We start from the raw sequence: 20533 nt of genomic DNA, 5'->3' as shown, positions 1-20533 counted from the left end.
GGAGGAGGAGACCAAACACGGAGCTAAAATAGAGTGAATAGTGTTCTTCAGGCGACACTAGGATTCATAAGGAGATAATAACTGTGTTTGTTGCCTCCTTGTAGACGCAATTCCCTTAATGCAACATTATTAATGTTAATGTTTTCATAGTTGCTTTTAGGTCAAAATGAGTACTTCCTGTAACTTTTTTCACGGTAAAAGCCTCCCACGAATACAATTCTTTGTAAGGCTTTTATTGTGTAGTGATTGGAGGAAATGTAGCCTCTTGTCTCTTTGTAGTCGTGTTGTGTCTCTTTGTAGTTGTGTTGTGTCTCTTTGTAGTCCTGTTGTGTCTCTTTGTAGTTGTGTTGTCTCTTTGTAGTCCTGTTGTGTCTCTTTGTAGTCCTGTTGTGTCTCTTTGTAGTTGTGTTGTCTCTTTGTAGTCCTGTTGTGTCTCTTTGTAGTTGTGTTGTCTCTTTGTAGTCCTGTTGTGTCTCTTTGTAGTTGTGTTGTCTCTTTGTAGTCATGTTGTGTCTCTTTGTAGTCCTGTTGTGTCTCTTTGTAGTTGTGTTGTGTCTCTTTGTAGTCCTGTTGTGTCTCTTTGTAGTCATGTTGTGTCTCTTTGTAGTCAAGTTGTGTCTCTTTGTAGTCCTGTTGTGTCTCTTTGTAATCATGTTGTGTCTCTTTGTAGTCATGTTGTGTCTCTTTGTAGTCCTGTTGTGTCTCTTTGTAGTCCCGTTGTGTCTCTTTGTAGTCATGTTGTATCTCTTTGTAGTCCTGTTGTGTCTCTTTGTAGTCATGTTGTGTCTCTTTGTAGTCAAGTTGTGTCTTTTTGTAGTCATGTTGTGTCTCTTTGTAGTCAAGTTGTGTCTCTTTGTAGTCCTGTTGTGTCTCTTTGTAGTCAAGTTGTGTCTCTTTGTAGTCATGTTGTGTCTCTTTGTAGTCAAGTTGTGTCTCTTTGTAGTCCTGTTGTGTCTCTTTGTAATCATGTTGTGTCTCTTTGTAGTCATGTTGTGTCTCTTTGTAGTCATGTTGTGTCTCTTTGTAGTCATGTTGTGTCTCTTTGTAGTCAAGTTGTGTCTCTTTGTAGTCATGTTGTGTCTCTTTGTAATCATGCTGTGTCTCTTTGTAGTCAAGTTGTGTCTTTTTGTAGTCATGTTGTGTCTCTTTGTAGTCAAGTTGTGTCTCTTTGTAGTCCTGTTGTGTCTCTTTGTAATCATGTTGTGTCTCTTTGTAGTCATGTTGTGTCTCTTTGTAGTCATGTTGTGTCTCTTTGTAGTCAAGTTGTGTCTCTTTGTAGTCATGTTGTGTCTCTTTGTAATCATGTTGTGTCTCTTTGTAGCCCTGTTGTGTCTCTTTGTAGTCCTGTTGTGTCTCTTTGTAGTCCTGTTGTGTCTCTTTGTAGTCATGTTGTGTCTCTTTGTAGTCATGTTGTGTCTCTTTGTAGTCATGTTGTGTCTCTTTGTAGTCATGTTGTGTCTCTTTGTAGTCATGTTGTGTCTCTTTGTAGTCATGTTTTGTCTCTTTGTAGTCATGTTGTGTCTCTTTGTAGTCCTGTTGTGTCTCTTTGTAGTCATGTTGTGTCTCTTTGTAGTCATGTTTTGTCTCTTTGTAGTCATGTTGTGTCTCTTTGTAGTCATGTTTTGTCTCTTTGTAGTCCTGTTGTGTCTCTTTGTAGTCATGTTGTGTCTCTTTGTAGTCATGTTTTGTCTCTTTGTAGTCCTGTTGTGTCTCTTTGTAGTCATGTTGTGTCTCTTTGTAGTCATGTTTTGTCTCTTTGTAGTCATGTTGTGTCTACCAACTTCTAATTTAATAAGTCATTTTCTCCCACTATCAGTAGAAAACGAATAAATAAACATAATTAAATTACAGTTTCACACAAATGTGTAACAGGTTGAAATGATGAAGTGATGACAGCATGGACGACCAGGAGACGTTACTTCCTGTTTGCTCTTTTCTTCTACAGTCATGTGAGAACGTCTGATTTATGAATCCACATAAAAACAACGTGTTCTCTGCTGCCGGAGCCGGAAACAAATGCGGTGATTGAATCTCCGGAACGAGACAGGAGTCCCACTGCAGGAATTATGGATATGAACTGTTTCTGGATTAAAGCAGGACGTTCTGAACTCGTCAAACACAGTTCGTTATCTAACATTAAACAGGAGGAGTCGTCCATGTTTAACGACTTCATTAAATCACAATAAAACTGTCAGCCCACACTTTGGAATCGACCTGTGTTCCAAAATTAATATCAGCTGTCTGATAACTTCCACTCATGTTTTATTTCCGTGATTATTCTATTTATTATATACAGACTGTTTCTGTCTCTCCATATTTACTCCATAGTGACAGTCAGAACATATCATTATTTTTTATTTAACTTAAACGTATCATAATAGAGAAGATAAACAGCAGCTACTTTAACAACAATGTAAATATGTTTACAACCAAACTTTTAAAGAGTATTTAACTCTTTTAATTAAATCTGAAGAAATAACCCTGATGATGTCATAGTGATGTCATCAGGGTAATCTAAGCTGGGTCTCCAGGGTGTGAAAGTGAGAGTCTGATGAAAAAAGTGCTAACCAGTTGCATTATGGGAAATGTAGGATGCAGGGGTTTGGGGAGTTTGACCCATATTAGGAAGCTTTAAGTTTCTACTATTTGATTAAAATAAGAGCAGAAATCGCAGTCGCCCTTTAAATAATGTAATATATATATATATTATAATATTTACACTTTCACTTCTTTTAGCTTTAAAACAACAATGTGGACCCTGAAGTAAGGAGATACAAGTACATCTATTTCCTTTATGTAGAACAGAATCACACGTTTGCTCGACAGGAATTTACTGAAAAATAAACTTTGATTGAAATCTCTTTTTTCCTTTTTTGACGAATATAACGAAATCAATCTAGATCACCGTTAGAAAAATGATGATGTGATCAAATTACTCCTCTGGTGTTTAATATGCAGGAAACATATTTCAATTAAATATCAACATGTTGCCTTAAACGAAAGAGGAAAAACATCTTACAGTGACCAGAAAAATAATTTATAATAAATACGAATATTCAGCACAAAAACATGAATGTTTCTGTTTTATTATATTCAGGCCTGTAATTATTATTGTTATTATTATTATTATTATTATTGGTGTAATTAATAAAAGAGGTCAGACGTGACACATAGTGAGTATGTGTGTGTGTGTGTGTGTGTGTGTGTGTGTGTGTGTGTGTGTGTGTAACTGCTTTATCTTCACTCAAACACGCGTAACAACACGCACACACCCCAGAGACCTCAATATGGCCGTGTTGGGATGATAAATAGCGGGCCGGTGGCCGGAGGATCGATCCCCCCCCCCTCCTCTCTCTCTCTCTCTCTCTCTCTCTCTCTCTCTCTCTCAAACACAAAACTATATACAGCAATTAATTGCTGCTTGTCCCTCCATCCCTCATCGGTCCTGCCGGCGCGTATCGACGCAGATTACTGCTGATGGTCCGTTTTATCACCGCGGAATACACGCACGCGCAATCTCAAGCGCGAGCACGCGCACTCATGCATAATCTCGCCCGTGTTTCGGATCGTCGCTTCATAATAAACCGTGATTATGAAGTGACGTCATCAAGTGAGGAGATGAGCCATGTTTGTTATTATAACGACGTTATTAACGACGTTATTACGGTCAGCTCTCAGAGCCAATAAGACGAAAATATTACACATGAATTACAGGAAAACAATACGTCGATGAATCCATATCAATAAGACGATTTGATCTATAATAGAAGAACCATAGCTGTATTTATACATCTAAAAAATACCAGACAGTTTGACAACGTTAATTCACTGGAACACACACTGAACATTAATTCATAAATATTATATACAATAAACTCAAATTAAAGGAAATTAAAGAAACGTTCTAATCTATGAAAACACGACGGTTTTAAACACGTGGAATTTGTGTTTTAAATAGGACACTTATTATTATTATTATTATATTACTATTATTATAATAAACGGATTCGAATAAAACGTGAGGAAATATTTACATAACGAAGATGAAATAAATCAAATCAGCCGCTAGATAAAAACAAGAACTAGACGTTAAAACACCACATTTCCACCTTAAACTGGCGCGAGACTCCGCTTTGATCTCCGCGTGCGCGGCGGGAACGGACCGCGGACCGGAGTGAGTGTGTGTGTGTGTGTGTGTGTGTGTGTGTGTGTGTGTGTGTGTGTGTGTGTGTGTGTGTGTGTGTGTGTGTGTGTGGACAGAGCGCGTGATACAGCAGGTATCACAGTAGGCCGAATAACAGGAGCTTGATTAATTAATTATGAAAAATAAAAATTACATTAGTATTAATGAAATGATTCTTTAACCGGAGAAATAAACAGGAAATAAATATTAAGAATAACAAAGTATTTAAATAGTTCATTTTAAAAGATGAAACAGGAAAAGAAAACGCATCGCTTTCAAACAAACAGCGGCTCTGAAATGAAGCAAACCGCTGAAATAAAAACTAAAACGCAATCAATCGATCGCTTTGATCGGAGTTTAAGTGAGATTAATCATCGGCGCGCGCGCACATAAAAGAAAAGGCACCGAAACAAGCGCGTGAAGGCAGACAGGTGTAAAAGCGCGCTCGCTTAATTTCCATAAAAAGTGAATGGAGTGTGGTGAGTATTAACTGTGAGCTGTAGGCTTGAAACCCCCGGCCAGGCTGCTGACCTTTGACCTCTGACCCTTCAGTCGGACCCTCCTCCTACTGTCCAACAGCGCAGCTGTCAAACCAACTGTAACGTTTCCTCCTGATTTTAAATCAATGTTCTGCATCATATTTAGATAAATAATTATAACAATAGAATATAATAGATATACAAAGCATAACTAATGAAATTAAATAGATTTAGAAATGCAAAAGAATAAAAAGACACAAGTATCAATTATTATTATTATTATTATTATTAATTAACATCATATTCACTGTTGGAATATTCTACAAATATGAAATCGTTATTTTAGAAATATTTCCAGAATAATTAAAAGAGGTTAATGAAGCGGAATGAACTCATTATGCAGAGAATATTCACACAATATTAAACTATTAAAGTCACTATCAACTTTATGGAGAATATTACAAAAAAAACAACAACTTAAAAACACTTTTGGAAACTAAATATTACTGCTAATAAATATTTTGTGGAATTTATACAATTTTAAATATATATTTTTTAATTAATTCACAGAGATTAATAACAGTTTGATAAAGTGTAATAAACTGAATAGTGAGAATATTCTTGCTTCTGCATTAATATGCAGCAACAAAATGTACTTCAACCTTTCTACACTGAAGTAAAACTCTCAACATTATAGATTAATAAATGTTACTGTGATACAAATATTACTGTATTATAAAACATTTGTATAATTTGGGACTTTAAGAAGATTAAAGGTTGAAAAGTCACTTAAAGGGGATTTAAAACCGACGTGAAAGGTGATCACACCTGTGTGTGTGTGTGTGTGTGTGTGTGTGTGTGTGTGTGTGTGTGTGTGTGTGTGTGTGTGTGTGGACGTACGGTTGTTGACCTCTCCCGTGTGGTTGTTCAGTGGGATGATCTCCATCCTCTGCTGTCCGTACAGATAGTAGTCCAGCTCCTCGGAGGTCAGCTTGAACCGGGCCGTTGCTCCTTTCCCTCCTTCGTCTCCTCCTCCTCCTCCTCCTCCTCCTCCGCTCTTCATGCTGGACGACACCACGCCGACCCCCCCACAGCTCTGCTCCTTGGCCTGCTGGAGGAGCCCAGTGGCCGGGTTGTGACCCTGCTGGTGGTCTGGCGGGGAGACCACCAGCAGGTCTCCTCCTGGCCCTCCTGGTCCTCCGGGTCCGGCACAGACCGGGGCCAGCGCCTGCCCGAAGAGTGCGATCTGCTGGGGGACGGGCAGCTGGGAGATCCCCGCCGAGGTGGAGATGGAGATGGAGGAGGAGGCGGTGAGAGCTGCTGAGGAGGAGGAGGACGTGGAGGAGGAGGTGCAGTGTGCGGAGGCCAGGAGGTGGCTGTGCAGGCGGGACGGACGCAGGCTCTCCATGGGGATGGCGAGGCGGTCCGGCGGCGGCGGAGCCTTCAGCTGCGCCTGAGGGAAGAGCTGCTGCCAGTGCTGCAGGTAGGACGGGTCCACCTTCAGGAAGGCCGAGCCCGGGTCGCCCGGCTTCAGCATGGCTGCCCGCTGGAGGGGGGAGGAGGGGAGGAGGAGGAGGTGTCAATCATCAGCACCAGAGGTCAACGACTGTGTCAAATCCACCGACACGCGTTCAGGTTCAAAGACGTCACGTTAATAATCACGTTTCACAACTCAGACGCTCGATTCAAAGAGAAAAGAGTTTGACCTTCGTCACGTTTCTTCTTCAGGTCGAGTTTACTCAGAATCATTAAAAGCAACATGAATACGTGTGCGTTATATTAACTATATTAATTATCTAGGTGTTAATAGATAATTAAATGGAAAGCCTCATACAAAGTGTTTAAATCCTCTTATTTCAGCTCAATCTCATTCACGTGTTTCCTTCTATCTGACTTTATATAAAAGCTTCAAACCTTATATATATACGTATATATATATATATATATATATATATATATATATATATATATATATATATATACGTATATATATATATACACACAACTTTAAATGTCACTCCTGAGATGATAATCATAAATAAGAGGATGAAATGGAATGAAAGTGTGATTTTATTCTCCAGAAAGTTTATCTCGTGTGTTTCTGTTTAAAAATAAATAAACTCAGATCGTTTTTCAGCATTTAAATATTCCACTTGTAAAAACGAGTAAATAAATTCACATTATTTCTTTTAAAAGCTGTGCACGTTAATAACTAATAAAGAGTTTGTTTCTCGGGTCTGCAGAAGGAGCCCGAAGTCTCCGTTTACACATAAAACAACCCGTAACGGGCTCTTTTCCCGGGACATGACATGTGAATGAAGTGAGCAGCCAATAAAACACTGACTTGAGGCCGGGGGACTCCGCTGCGGCGCCGCTGCTCCGGATGCTTGAGGACCGGGTCAACGCGCGGATCTCTTTACGCACCAAACCAACAAACCCGCGACGCTGCCGCACACTTCAGTGTGTTCGTTAACCAGCAGCGGTAGTCACGGTTTCACGGGGAGAAACACAGAAATAAATACATAGTTCCGGGTTAAGTCCAAGTCCGTCCGGCGGTCCGGCGTGCTGTCCGCGGCCGGAGAGAGGCGATGCTGGGGCGGGTAGAGTGGCGCGGACGCTCCGCTGCGTCTCCGCGGAGTTTCCCGGAGAGTTGTTCCTCTTTTTTATTTAAATATATATTAAAAAGTTGCAGAGGAGGCTTACTGCTGTCAGAGTGCGTGCGGCTCCTGAGCGCTGGTTTCCGGGCAGCGGTGGAAGGTCTGTCCCTCCTCCGGGCTGCGGTGGACCATCGAGGGGAGCCGGGACACTTCGCTGCGTCCTGCGCGTCTCCGGAGCCAAAACTACCGGAGCGGCGGCGGCGGAGCTCTCTCTCTCTCTCGCTCTCTCTCTCTCTCTCTCTCTCTCTCTCTCTCTCTCTCTCTCTCTCTCTCTCTCCTCCCCTCGCTTATCTCCTACAGTCTCCCCCTCTAATTCATATATATTATTTCTCTCCCTTTCTCCCCCCACCCCATTCTCTCCCTCTCTCTCACTCTCTCTCTCCTTCACTGTTTCTTCTTCTATTCAATTCTAAATGATCTTTATTGACACTTAGATGTTCAGACAGTCAGTAAAGCAGACGATCTGAAGGTTGACGGACTGTAAAGTTTACTTTAGTCTTAAATGTATTTCTTGTATCTGGAACACTGATTATCTTTAGATTGCATTCAAACCGTTGGATTCTTCCTTTAGACTCAAACACAGTGTTTTTCATGCACGTGTGTAACTTAATCTTCTGACAGATCATTGTTGAGAGGAAACGTCCAAATACACATGGAGGTGTTTGTTTTACGACTTTGTCTATTTGCTGTTCTCACGGTCCACAAACGTAATCTGTAAACTCTTCAGTCTCAGTAAAACCAGGTCAAACTCATCCAGGTTAAATACTGAGAAAGACTCCCGATGGTGAACTTCGTATAAGTGGACGTCGTCATGGTAACGTCACACGAAGGTTTGTGCACTACGTTTTTGAAGCCTCGAGTTTGGCATTTTGGTTCTTTGCAACCAGTAGAAGGAAGTGACCATATTTGGACTGTGGAGGAGCGACGGGTGGATCTGATGAACACAAGCGGCACCCTTACTGGATCTGGTTCCATGTGGATTCTGGTGTGAAGCTTCTAACAATGTTAGATTCTATAATTCAAGATTCAACTTTACAGCTAAGTGTTAAAGTCATATTAGTAGCTAACTAGCATTGGTAGCGTGGTAGTGACCTGTCAATCAGCAGGTAAGCCCCGCCCCCTAAAGCATCCCCTGCTTTCTGGTCTGGTGGACTCTAAATGGACCGTAAATGTGGAGGGAAGCCCCGCCTCCTCCGCCATCACTGTTCCAACCACCAGAGGGCTCCACACAGCGGAGGTGGAGATGCGTTACTATGACGACTGACTTGTTTCTATTCATTCATCTTCCAGCGACCTTTGAACCCGTCAGTCATTGAATTTATCATGACATCATTCATATACAATCATTATTATCGTGGTCTTGAAGGAGGTCGTCCTGCTGTCAGCTCACCTCGACGGCTTCATCACAGTGTGTGTGTGTGTGTGTGTGTGTGTGTGTGTGTGTGTGTGTGTGTGTGTGTGTGTGTGTGTGTGTGTGTGTGTGTGTGCATGTGTGTAGATAAGACAGATTACAGCCAAGCTCATTGTGTTTGTGGGTCTGACTCGTTATCCACAAGCTTTCCCACCCGTCTGCTGCTCACACACACACACACACACACACACAGAAAGGCATGTAAAGCATACAGTACGTGTGTGTGTGTGTGTGTGTGTGTGTGTGTGTGTGTGTACATCAGTCATTGAGCTGCTGTGGATAAGAACATCAGTTAAATGGTTGAAAATGTAAAATGTAAGTGTGTGTGTGTGTGTGTGTGTGTGTGTGTGTGTGTGTGTGTGTGTGTGTGTGTGTGTGTGTGTGTGTGTGTGTGTGTGTGAGTGTGTTGTTATGACTGGCGTCGCCCTGACAGCACCCATTTGTCATCCCGGGACCTCTGGTGGATTGATAACGAACAAAAACACAAACATAAGCGTCTGAAAATGAGCTCTTGTTGGCTTAGAGCGACTTTTTCAGCACGGAGGAATGTGGAGCAACAACAGGCCGTCTGATTGGCCGGAGCGCCGGGGTCGGGGGTTGACGGTAGCCAATAGGGGGGGGATTCACAGGGGTTGGCGGTTTGAATTCCAGCCAGACCTCCTGGTAGTTACACCTCAGAGACTGTCGGTTTGATGGATCTTTTTAAGTCACTGAAATAGGAAATTTATACTTTTTTAAAGTTAAAGTTTCCTCGTCATTTTCATGGTTTAGTTCTGGATCATCACAATAACTCACCTACAATCACTGCAGGATGTTTATGTTTCTCACATGTAGACAGTTATCTGAAGTTTGGACAGATTTTCTTGTTGAAGGTGTGATTTGGCGCCATCTACTGGTTAGGCTGCAGGTTGCAACCAACTGAAACTTCTAACGGCTCATTCTAACGCAATGGAAGCACAATGATTCTTATGTAAGGTGATTCTACAATAAAGACAACATTCTTATTAAATATCAGATTCCACTTCTGCTAACAAGGGAAACCATCCCGACATTTAAATGTACTGATTAGTTGCTCCGACTTTCAAACTAACGCATTTCAATCCGAAGTATCTTTGGTGTCTGAACCACTTTTATGTTTTCGATCAAAAAAGCAAAGCAAAAAGTAATAATATATATAATAATATATAATTGTTGTGTCAGCAGAAATCAGCGACATGAAACAGGCTGATCATTAAACGTTTTGTTTATGCTTTTAATATTCATGAAAAATATATACTTTTATTAAATTAACTACAAAAAAAATAAAACTCGAGGGTCGACTAAAGGAATACTTTCAGTTTTAATTGATCCAATTGTTAAAAATCTTTTTTTTTTCAATGTAAATATTCACTCGATGAAATCAGATGTTTGGTTGAAGTGAAATTAAAAATTAGACGCTGAACTCTGAAGTTAAAATGTAATTAAACTGGTTGTTAAGGCGATTAATTAAAGTCATTTTCAGAGAAAAGCTTGATAAGTAAGAAATGTACAAGTTAACATTTTTCTTATTATTTAGAGGCCGTTTCACTAATAAAGTTAGTTGTTATCGATGTGATACTTCTGAGGATTTGATGGTCTTCACGTTTTATTGCGGTTGTTTTATTGTTTATGATTGTTATTGTTTTCCTTGCCGTCATGGCGGTCGCTACATAACGGTGGTTCTCCTCCTGCGATCGCTGCCGGAGACAGCAGCGAGCAGCCGGAGGAGAATTAGCTGTTTTCATCCATTGATTAATGGCTTTCTAAAGCGAAGCACATCGAGGAGCCGCGCGGTCGATAAATTAACTGCCCAAATTCATCATTTTCTACAACAAAAGCTAATTATTTAGACGGCTGCAGTGAAAAGAAAAAACACAATATCAACAAGAGTTCATTTAGCAAAGTGGTGCGTTAACATGAAGAGCAGGGATTTATTTATTCTTCTAGAAATGAATTGATTATTATTATTATTATAACCTTTATTTAACCAGGTTTGTATTTAATAATAATTTAGAATTAAAATCAGTGGAAATACTTCAGGATCGTCTCAGCGTTTCTCTTTCTCTAATAAAACAGTATTTTATGTACATTTCAGTTCCTGAAATATACGTTTGTGTTTATTAATTCATAATTATTTATCATCATCGCCGTCTAACAGGCTGCTGGTCTTTAACAATCACGTTCACACAACAAACCCATCAAGTCGTAAATCTGCTGAAACATGGAATGAAAAGAGGAATAATAGAATATGAAAGATGTCGTTGTTATTTAAAAAGCTGAGTTAAACGTGTGAGAAGTTTGTTTTATGTCACGTTTTAACATTTTATTCCTCTTTTGAATATGAAAAAACATTCTGATCAAATTAAAGGTACGAATGAGAAAAGTAAATGTACACAGTACTAGTAGTGAGTAAAGGTAGACAGTAAAAGTGTAAGTAAAAGTACATAGTACTAGTAGTAAGTAAAAGTCCAGTACTAGTAGTAAGTAAAAGTACATAGTACTAGTAGTAAGTAAAAGTCCAGTACTAGTAGTAAGTAAAGGTACATAGTACTAGTGAGTTAAAGAACAGAAGTCCTCATTGAGCTGAGTTTCTGGTTGTTTGAACGTTTCTACGCTAAATAAAAGTGGGAGGAGTCAGAGGAGAAAAACATTCCAAATAAAACGTAGATTTAGTGGCGGATCACGTTTTGTTTTCAACGCATCAGGGATCAGATCCAAACGAGTCCTAGAGGTCCACGTGGGGGGGGGTCTAAAAACACAGGACTTTCACCCAGGAGACCGGCGTCAGAGTCCCGTTAGAAACAAGACGTTTGTTTTATAGATGAAACCGAAACGGAGGGCTGCCGTTCTACTCATGATGCTGTGTGTGTGTGTGTGTGTGTGTGTGTGTGTGTGTGTGTGTGTGTGTGTGTGTGTGTGTGTGTGTGTGTGTGTGTGTCCTGGCTGAATGTTTGTAAACCTTTTTAAATATAAACTGGTGACGGAGCCTCGAAGGGACAATTTTAAAGGTTCATTTGCACAAAATGAGGCGGCGTTGCTTTAAAAGGTTCGTTAGCAGATTACTGATGGGAATTCAATGAAATGCATGCATGTCCCTCGTTTACACACACACACACACACACACACACACACACACACCCCTGTAACCTTGCAGCCTCCTGTATGTATGTGTATATATATGAATAAATATGTGGAGGTTTAAAGCCGCGTCTCTTTCATTTACACAGCAGCGCCGCCAACCTGCCGCTTTGACATTCAATTAAAATGTTTACATTTCTGCTTAATTAATTCAGTGGACGGCGGGAAGAAAAGACAAATGGATGGCTGGCTTTGACAGGAGGCCGATAACGTGTGTGTGTGTGTGTGTTAAGGTCACGGCAGGCTGACTATTATAATTCATCTCTATAGACATATATTCAGCTGGGACTTATATTCTCTTTTTCAGCTTGATTTCCTGCTGAAGCCGAACGAGGGGATGTGTTTGAATCTGTTTTAATAAAAAGTGATATAAAGTGATATAAAGTGTTCTTATTATCTAAATGATCAGACATGATCATTTTGGACTCAGTATTTGTAAAAACCTGGCGAACAAAACAGAAACTACAGACAGAAACAAAATTGTCCCTTTTTGATTCACTGCATTTCAAACATTGAATTTACAAATGCATCACACTTATTATGATCTAATATTTACATGATTATTTGATTTGAAATCATCTATTTATCTAAAAGAGCTCAATAAGTCAGATAAGAGAGAGAATAAGAAGTTGACATGTGATCAGTGGGAGTTAAAATAAATGATCAGTGTGCTTTTATAGGTAATGTGCTCCTCCAGCAGATAGGGGGCGCTGCTGTTAGACGTAGCTGCAATAAACGGCATATTTAAATGGTAAAAACACGCCTGCTTTACTTCTTTCATGGTGATTATAATAAATCAGTTTGTGCTGCTGCAGCTGTGTGTGTGTGTGTGTGTGTGTGGTCCAGGTGTGTTCAGGCTGACAGGTGTGACATTCTGCTTGTTCCTACAAACGATGAAACACTGCCGTTACTGTAAATGTTAAAGGTCGACACAAACAGGATGTTAACCTTTATGTGAGCTCGGCAACGTCGTCCCTGCTGGATCAGGATCAGGATCAGACCTCGGATCGGTTCATCAGACGGCCTGGAGGGTCTCTACTCACAGGTTGGCCACCACTGACTGGAAGCACATTTTATTATGTTTTTAAAGGGAGTTTAAAAGTCAGTGATTTATTGATTTTATTTTTGTATTGATTATATTTTTATTTTTGAGGGAGTTACAGGTTTAAATATGTGTTTTTTATTTATTTTATTATTTATTTTATTTTGATTTTGAGGGATTTGCCATTTTAAGGTGTTTTTGTTTATTTAAATGTTTTTCCCTATTTATTTTATTTTTATTTTATTTTTATTTTGAGGAAGTTGCAGGTTTAAAATGTCTTTATTTAATTTTTTAACATTTTTTAGTGTCAATCTATATATATTTTTACAACAATCTGCTTTTGTCCAAAAGTGTCTTTGTCTTCTGTTTGACGGATGATGGGACCCTTTAAGGACGGAGGAAGGGACCCTTTAAGGACAGAAGATGGGACCCTTTAAGGACGGAGGATGGGACCCTTTAAGGATGGAGGATGGGACCCTTTAAGGACGGAGGAAGGGACCCTTTAAGGACGGAGGAAGGGACCCTTTAAGGACAGAAGATGGGACCCTTTAAGGACGGAGGATGGGACCCTTTAAGGACGGAGGATGGGACCCTTTAAGGACAGAAGATGTGACCCTTTTAAGTACGGATGATGGGACCCTTTAAGGACAGAGGAAGGGACCCTTTAAGGACAGAAGATGGGACCCTTTAAGTACGGATGATGGGACCCTTTAAGGACGGATGATGGGACCCTTTAAGGACGGAGGAAGGGACCCTTTAAGGACAGAAGATGGGACCCTTTAAGGACGGAGGATGGGACCCTTTAAGGACGGAGGATGGGACCCTTTAAGGACAGAAGATGGGACCCTTTAAGTACGGATGATGGGACCCTTTAAGGACGAAGGATGGACCCTTTAAGGACGGAGGATGGGAACCTTTAAGGATGGAGGATGGGACCCTTTAAGGACAGAAGATGGGACCCTTTAAGGACGAAGGATGGACCCTTTAAGGACGGAGGATGGGAACCTTTAAGTACGGATGATGGGACCCTTTAAGGACGGAGGATGGGAACCTTTAAGGACGGAGGATGGGAACCTTTAAGGACGGAGGATGGGACCCTTTAAGGACGGAGGATGGGAACCTTTAAGGATGGAGGATAGGACCCTTCAAGGACGGAGGATGGGACCCTTTAAGGACGGATGATGGGACCCTTTAAGGACGGAGGATGGGACCCTTTAAGGACGGAGGATGGGACCCTTTAAGGACAGTTAATTCACATAATAATTAACATTTCCTTTTCATGTTTCCTTCTTCTTGTTGAAATGTCTATACTCATTTCCTTTTTATGCTTCCTTCCTGTAGCTTTCTCCTTTCCTATCAAGTCCCCCCCCCCCTCTCCTCAGTGGGCGTGACTCAGATCCAGGTCCAGCCCACAGAGAGGAGGTGGGGGGGGGGGGGGTTGTCTGATGATGTAGCCGCGTTTGTAGCTGTGATTCTCGGCCGTCCTCCCCGCTGTGCCCCGCTGTGTTTCCGGTCTCCGTCTCCGGTTAAAGATGGAGCTCCGGTGGATGCTGCCCGTGGTGCTGCTGCTCTCCGCCGCCGGTCTGCTGCCGGTCTCCGGCGCCGCGTCGCGGACGGGACCGAAAGTCACGGAGAAGGTGGGTGAAGACGTCTGCCGCATTTATTTGCATTAATCGTTAAAAAACAGCGTTTCCTGTCAGAGCGCCGTCGGCGAGCAGCTGCGTGCGCGCGCAGCGGAGCGCGGATAATAACACGCACACAGAAACGGGGACGACGTGTCCGCGCGCACACACTTGTCTCAGCGCATAGTCTTTCCAGAATATTTACACACACACGCACGCGCACACACAGCTGTACACGTGTCCACTATGATGACGTTTACATGCAGGTCGTTCAGGTCGTTAATGATGAACCCTGGTTTGACAACTTTTATTGTGAAAGGGTGTTAAAGAAACAGGACGTTAGTAATGTTCCATCACTGTGTACTCAGAGTACTTTAAAAGTACAAGTACTGCAAACGTGTACTTAAATGTACAAATTGTTGATAAATATGAAACGTTTTATTTACAGATTAAAAAACAACTCCTTAAATGTGAAAGAGTAGAGACCTGTACAAGTTTATTGTTACTTCACACGCCTGAATGATTGACAGCTCTACTGTGTGTGTGTGTGTGTGTGTGTGTGTGTGTGTGTGTGTGCGTGTGTGTGTGTCCAGGTGTTTTTTGACATCACAGTTGCGGGTCACGAGGTGGGACGGATCGTCGTCGGCCTTTTTGGGGAGGTCGTCCCGCTAACTGTCAATAACTTTGTTGCCCTGGCAACCGGAGAGGTAGGCTGATGCTGACACACACACACACACACATCAGGAGGAAACTTTCCAGCTCGTAATACATTGTGACATTTAAATATTTTAAATTAAAGAAACTTGATGACCCTGAACGCAACACCAGATCATATCAGTGGTGAAGAATTTAGGTTAATTTTATAGATAATGTATTTTGAAGTTAAAGATACAGTTTGGTTGTGTTTTCATAGTATTTTCTTGTGTATTTTCATGTCTCTTCATATATCGCTGTTCTCTCTGCAGAAAGGTTACGGCTACAAAGGCACCAAGTTCCACCGCGTCATCAAGGACTTCATGATCCAGGGGGGGGACTTCACAACCGGGGACGGGACCGGAGGTGAGTCCGTTCCCACGACAACGGGTGCAACGTAACACACAAACACACTGTTTGTTTTAACGACAACGTTTTGGGGCGCTGCCGCGCTGCAAATGTGAACTTTTGAAACTTCATGAGTGAAACGTTTGAATACCTAAATTAGCAAAACCTGGTCACCATGGAAACGCTGATGTCATGGCTCCAGTTCGCATATGCGTGTTTTACAGTCACAGCCAGTTTATAGTACATTTTGAAAATATATATTAAATATGTTTTTAATACTTATTATGTAATGCTACATTTATATTTAATATCAGATTTCGTATCCTGTAAGTTTATATATTTTAGATTTTAAATATATTTTATTGCCTTATGCTCAATAAGGCTATATTTGAGGTCACTGATATTCTCTTTTCTTTCTTTTTTACATCTAGTTGGTGAATCCCAAGTCACGTTGTTTGTTGTGTAAAAAGAATATTCTGAATATCATTTTAAATACACGCTCATTTTCAAATAAAAACTGAAAAGGGAAAAATAAAGTAGTAGTTGTTCCGTATGTTGAACAAGGAGCTGGTTTTGTTTTTTAATAAGTTGTTGGATATCTAATGTTACCTGGAAGTGACCGGACTGTCTCTCCGTCAGGTCACAGCATTTATGGAACAACGTTTTCAGATGAAAACTTCACGCTGAAGCATCTCGGAGCCGGCTGGGTGAGAATACAGAGATGCAACACGTTTCTACTGCAACTAAACATGAAGATGTGACGAGTGTGTGTGTGTGTGTGTACCAGGTGAGCATGGCAAACGCCGGTCCGGACACCAACGGGTCTCAGTTCTTCATCCTGGCGGCCAAGGCGCCGTGGCTGGACGGGAAACACGTGGTCTTTGGCAAAGTGCTGGACGGGATGGTGAGTCGCCGCTCTCTGCAGGTTTTTGGAGAGAAGGGAAGCCACGTTTACATAGATGGACTTTATTAACCCCAATACTTCTCAACTACACCTAACCTTGAACACGTCTCCAACAAAAATCACAACAAAACTACAAAAATGTTGGCACATGACCAACAACTTTGTTCACAGCAAGTGAGACAGTAGTGAGCTATCTAGCCGACTAGCCGATAGCTGGCTAGTTAGCTAGCAATTCTTTAATGGGATGCTGGTTGCAGGAAGTCTAACAGGGGAAGGACAAGTTAGCTACCTAGATAACTAACTACCTAGATAACTAGCTACCTAGATAACTAGCTGCCTAGATAACTAGCTACCTGGGCAACTAGCTACCTGGATAACTCGCTACATAACTAGGTAGCTGGCTACTCAGATAACTAGCTACCTAGATAACTAGCTACCTGGATAACTAGCTACGTACATAACTAGGTAGCTAGCTACTCAGATAACTAGCTACCTAGATAACTAGCTACCTAGATAACTGGCTACGTAGATAACTAGGTAGCTAGCTACTCAGATAACTACCTACCTAGATAACTAGCTACCTAGATAACTAGCTACTCAGATAACTAGCTACCTAGATAACTAGCTGCGTAGATAACTAGATAGCTAGCTACTCAGATAACTAGCTACCTAGATAACTAGATAGCTAGCTACCCAGATAACTAGCTACGTGGATAACTAGCTACCTAGTTAACTAGTTAGCCATCAGTCTGCAGAGCTGCGTCCTCGCTCTCATGCAGAAATAACCCACGCTGCTCTTGACACATGATAAACCTGATGAGACCTGATGAGTCCCTGTGTCTAACCTGGTTCTGCTCCGTCCCCCCTGACAGTCTGTGGTCCACACCATCGAGCTGCAGGACACCAACGACAGGAACCTGCCGTACACCGAGTGTGCCGTCGTCAACAGCGGCCGGATCGCCGTCAAAGAGCCGTTCGTGGTGGAGGTGGAGGGCTGGTAGACCTCCACTCAGGGCTGGCCCCCTCCACTCAGGGCCGCCCCCCTTCTCTGGAGGACCGACAAACAGATTATTAAATCCTGGTGATCAATTGGACGTCAAGTTTGCAAAATTCACATTTTGACATTTATTCCGTTTGCATGCCAACACTAACATGCTAGCATGTTTGGCCAGGTTTTTGATAAAATACACAAGTTTCTGTATCGATACCAAACAGGTTAGCTGACATTTTTCACTACTTAATATAAGCGTGATTTTGTTTTTTCCTATTGCACAAAACGTTTCATGTTAGTTGATGTTTAAAACAAGGATCAGGTGTTAAGATCTAAATCGGGAAACATTTGATCAAAGAACAGAAGGTAATAATCCGATCGAACATAAAAATGTGAAGGTTTCTGACTACCAAGTGCTACGTTTTGGTACCAAGTCTCGAATATGTAGCCTCTGTTATTGAACATGTAGCATCGCATCCTGGCCATTAGTTGACATGCTAATTGTGAGGCTAAATGTTAACTGCTACACGTTGGCATGTTAAAATCTAGTTGTAACATGGTAAGAGAAGCCTTTGCTAATGGTAGCATGCTAACTGCAAGGCTTGATAATCCCTGCTAAATGTTAGCAGGTTAAAATGACGTGAACATGTAGCATCGCATCCTGGATGCTAATGTGTTTACATGCTAATTGTGAGGCTTAACGTTACAGCTAAACGTTAGCATGTTAAAATCTAGCTGGAACATGCCAACAGTAGCCTTGCTAATGGATGAATGGAAGATTTACCTCGACAACAAGATACGTCAAAGAAATATTAAGATGCGGTAATTAAAACGATTTTACCGATTTGCATGTTTACTATTTTGTATGCTCCGCTGAAAACCGTGCATCTCCAAAACGACCACTTTTGCAGGATTGTAGCAACAAAAAAAATCCCACGTTTTAAACTCTGTGTAAAAGGATCCACTGGGACGTTGTCACGCAAAAAAAGTGAAAGACAAATATTTTTGATCCCGTTTGAATTGTACCATGAATTACTTCATAATTCCTCAAGTACAGAAAGTCTCAGTTTCTCATCGCATTTAGCGTGAAACCGCTCAGTGAACTACATCTCACACAACATAAGTCACCAACACAGCCGTTAACTCAGCTTGTTAGCTAACTTAGCTAGGTGCGTCACCAACACGGCCGTTAACTCAGCTTGTTAGCTAACTTAGCTAGGTGCGTCACCAACACAGCTGTTAGCCTAGCTAGCTAGCTAACTTAGCCAGGTGCGTCACCAACACGGCCGTTAACTCGGCTTGTTAGCTAACTTAGCTACTTTCCATTTGTCTCTTGCAGTTGACTAGCATACTTATTTTTTACGAAACAAAGAACCATACGAGGTTTCCAGCTGATAGCGCCACACTGTAGCAGAGGGGAGCGGTCAGCGTTCACTGTGGTTCGTGCTAACGGTTAATACGTTGGCATACTTGCTATATATCTAGCGGATGGTGTCAGTTAGCATTGAATGCTAAAAGCGTCATATATCAAACTAGCTGACAAACTTCACGTAAACTTGCACTTCCAGAACAATGTAGCTCCTCTTTCATCTCTTATTGCCAAAATCATTCTTTATTTGCCAAATTCGCTCGCACTTTCTACGCATGCAATCATCATTATATTAACATTATAATTATTTTTATTATCATTTAAATTACTGTTAAACATTATGCAGATGACTAATGTAGCACATGTCAAATGTCATTTTTGTACTTTATTATTGAAATGAAGATTTGCCGTCTTGTGTTTTGATTAAATGTTTTCTTAATTATTATTATTATTATAATAATTTATTATAACATTATTAATTATTAATATATTAACATTATGTTATGAAGTATATCAAGTTTGCTCGGGAAGGAAAGTGTGTACGAACATTGTAGCTTCTGTCTAATTTACGAGTTAAACGCTGTGTTGGAGGTCAGTGAACTCATCGTGACTGTTAATGTTTGATCTTTTCCCTCTCTGTAGCGTTAATAATGTAGAAAAGTGATGACTGATGTTAAAAACCTTCTGTAACGAACATATCAGGATGTTTTATTATTTATAGAAACAGCAGAAGAAGATGTGCCAACAGATGTTTTCTACAATAAACAATCTGCTGTTGTTACCAGTTTGTCTGTTTTTACGTTGTTTATTAATTCAATGGAGCATTCACAATCTTTTGATCTAGGGAAGGGTGTTGCAAAGTAGCATCTGCTGTAAGCACTATGATACTTGCATTGGATATCTGTCCCTATCACATAAACTGTGAATAAATGAGAAATTAGATTAGAAACAGGTAAACGATGAGGACAGCGTGCCGTCTCACTAAATACACCAGACTGCATTGAAAAAAACAATCATTTTACAGTCACTTAACTTTCCACTTTTTAAACAAATCGCCATCTTGGGTTCACATGCTCACGACACTCAACCACGTTAAAACATCGGGAGAAGCCGTCGTCTTTTAACGAAACATTACAAACCTGTAATATCACATCTCCACATTCATCATCTCATAGAAAATAGTTTGAGTCGGAATAAAAAAAAAAAGAAAATTCAAATATTCAAAATCATCACAAAATATAACTGACTTTCCGGTAAAAATAAAATTAATGAATTAGACGTTTAACTGAACGGAGCTGCCGGACACGTTTAACTAAAAACGTGAAATAAAAGAAATCCAGATTATTCCGCAGGAGAACGATGGTGATATATTTCACCGTTTTCTGTCGACTTCCTGTCTTCCTCCCGAGGTTTCTGCTCCGCGCTGACCTTTGTGTTCGCAGACGTTTTCCTCCCGTGTGTGTGTGTTGTAGAACAGGGGAAAACAAATCACCGCTGTAGTTCTCATTAGCAGCAGTTTTGTGTCAGCTGTGAGAGATCAGCTGTCAGTCGTCCTCGGCAGCTTCACCTTTTACCGGCGATAATTACACCGTTTAACGCCAGCGCTCCTCGCACGGCCTGAAATGAGGGCGCCCAATCAGACGGGCCGCTGCATTATTCACCACCAAGTTGAGAGTCT

At 41.1% G+C, this 20533-nt stretch overlaps 2 protein-coding genes across 5 annotated transcripts in view; one reads left to right on the top strand and one right to left on the bottom strand.

Moving 5' to 3' along the window:
- prdm6 (PR domain containing 6) overlaps positions 1 to 7489 on the bottom strand; it is a 51024-nt gene extending 43535 nt beyond the window's left edge. For 2 of the 3 annotated variants that reach the window (XM_084025227.1, XM_084025229.1), the window contains exons 1-2: positions 7007 to 7488; positions 5563 to 6208 (exon numbers count right to left, since the gene is read on the bottom strand). In XM_084025227.1, coding sequence (XP_083881353.1) covers positions 5563 to 6199 — 637 coding nt within the window. In that variant the 5' untranslated portion in view covers positions 6200 to 6208; positions 7007 to 7488. Of the gene's footprint in view, positions 1 to 5562; positions 6209 to 7006 lie in introns of all 3 variants that reach the window. The other variant, XM_084025228.1, reaches the window with a different exon arrangement.
- Positions 7490 to 14364: 6875 nt separating this feature from the next.
- On the top strand, positions 14365 to 19636 carry ppic (peptidylprolyl isomerase C). 2 transcript variants are annotated; one of them, XR_014598177.1, is made up of 7 exons: positions 14365 to 14565; positions 15144 to 15257; positions 15516 to 15609; positions 16231 to 16298; positions 16379 to 16495; positions 17368 to 18655; positions 18706 to 19636. XR_014598177.1 is itself a non-coding variant. In XM_084024751.1 (6 exons), the coding sequence occupies exons 1-6, from the start codon at positions 14461 to 14463 to the stop codon at positions 17494 to 17496; spliced, it is 627 nt and encodes a 208-aa protein (XP_083880877.1). In that variant the 5' UTR covers positions 14365 to 14460; the 3' UTR covers positions 17497 to 19636. The 2 variants fall into 2 exon arrangements, 1 of the variants encoding a protein (XP_083880877.1); XM_084024751.1 differs by having other exon boundaries at positions 17368 to 19636.
- Positions 19637 to 20533: the final 897 nt, after the last annotated feature.

The sequence above is a fragment of the Eutrigla gurnardus genome, assembly GCF_963514095.1.
Source record: "Eutrigla gurnardus genome assembly, chromosome: 13".
Classification (NCBI taxonomy): domain Eukaryota; kingdom Metazoa; phylum Chordata; class Actinopteri; order Perciformes; family Triglidae; genus Eutrigla; species Eutrigla gurnardus.
Note: the sequence above shows the minus strand (reverse complement) of the source record. Positions and strands in the feature narration are given on the sequence as shown.

Excerpts from the sequence above, each read along its gene's own strand:
- ppic (XM_084024751.1), top strand. The coding sequence starts at position 14,461 with ATGGAGCTCCGGTGGATGCTGCCCGTGGTGCTGCTGCTCTCCGCCGCC. Across the intron at positions 14,566-15,143 it reads GACCGAAAGTCACGGAGAAG|GTGTTTTTTGACATCACAGT; the intron begins GTGGGTGAAGAC and ends GTGTGTGTCCAG. Across the intron at positions 15,258-15,515 it reads TTGCCCTGGCAACCGGAGAG|AAAGGTTACGGCTACAAAGG; the intron begins GTAGGCTGATGC and ends TTCTCTCTGCAG.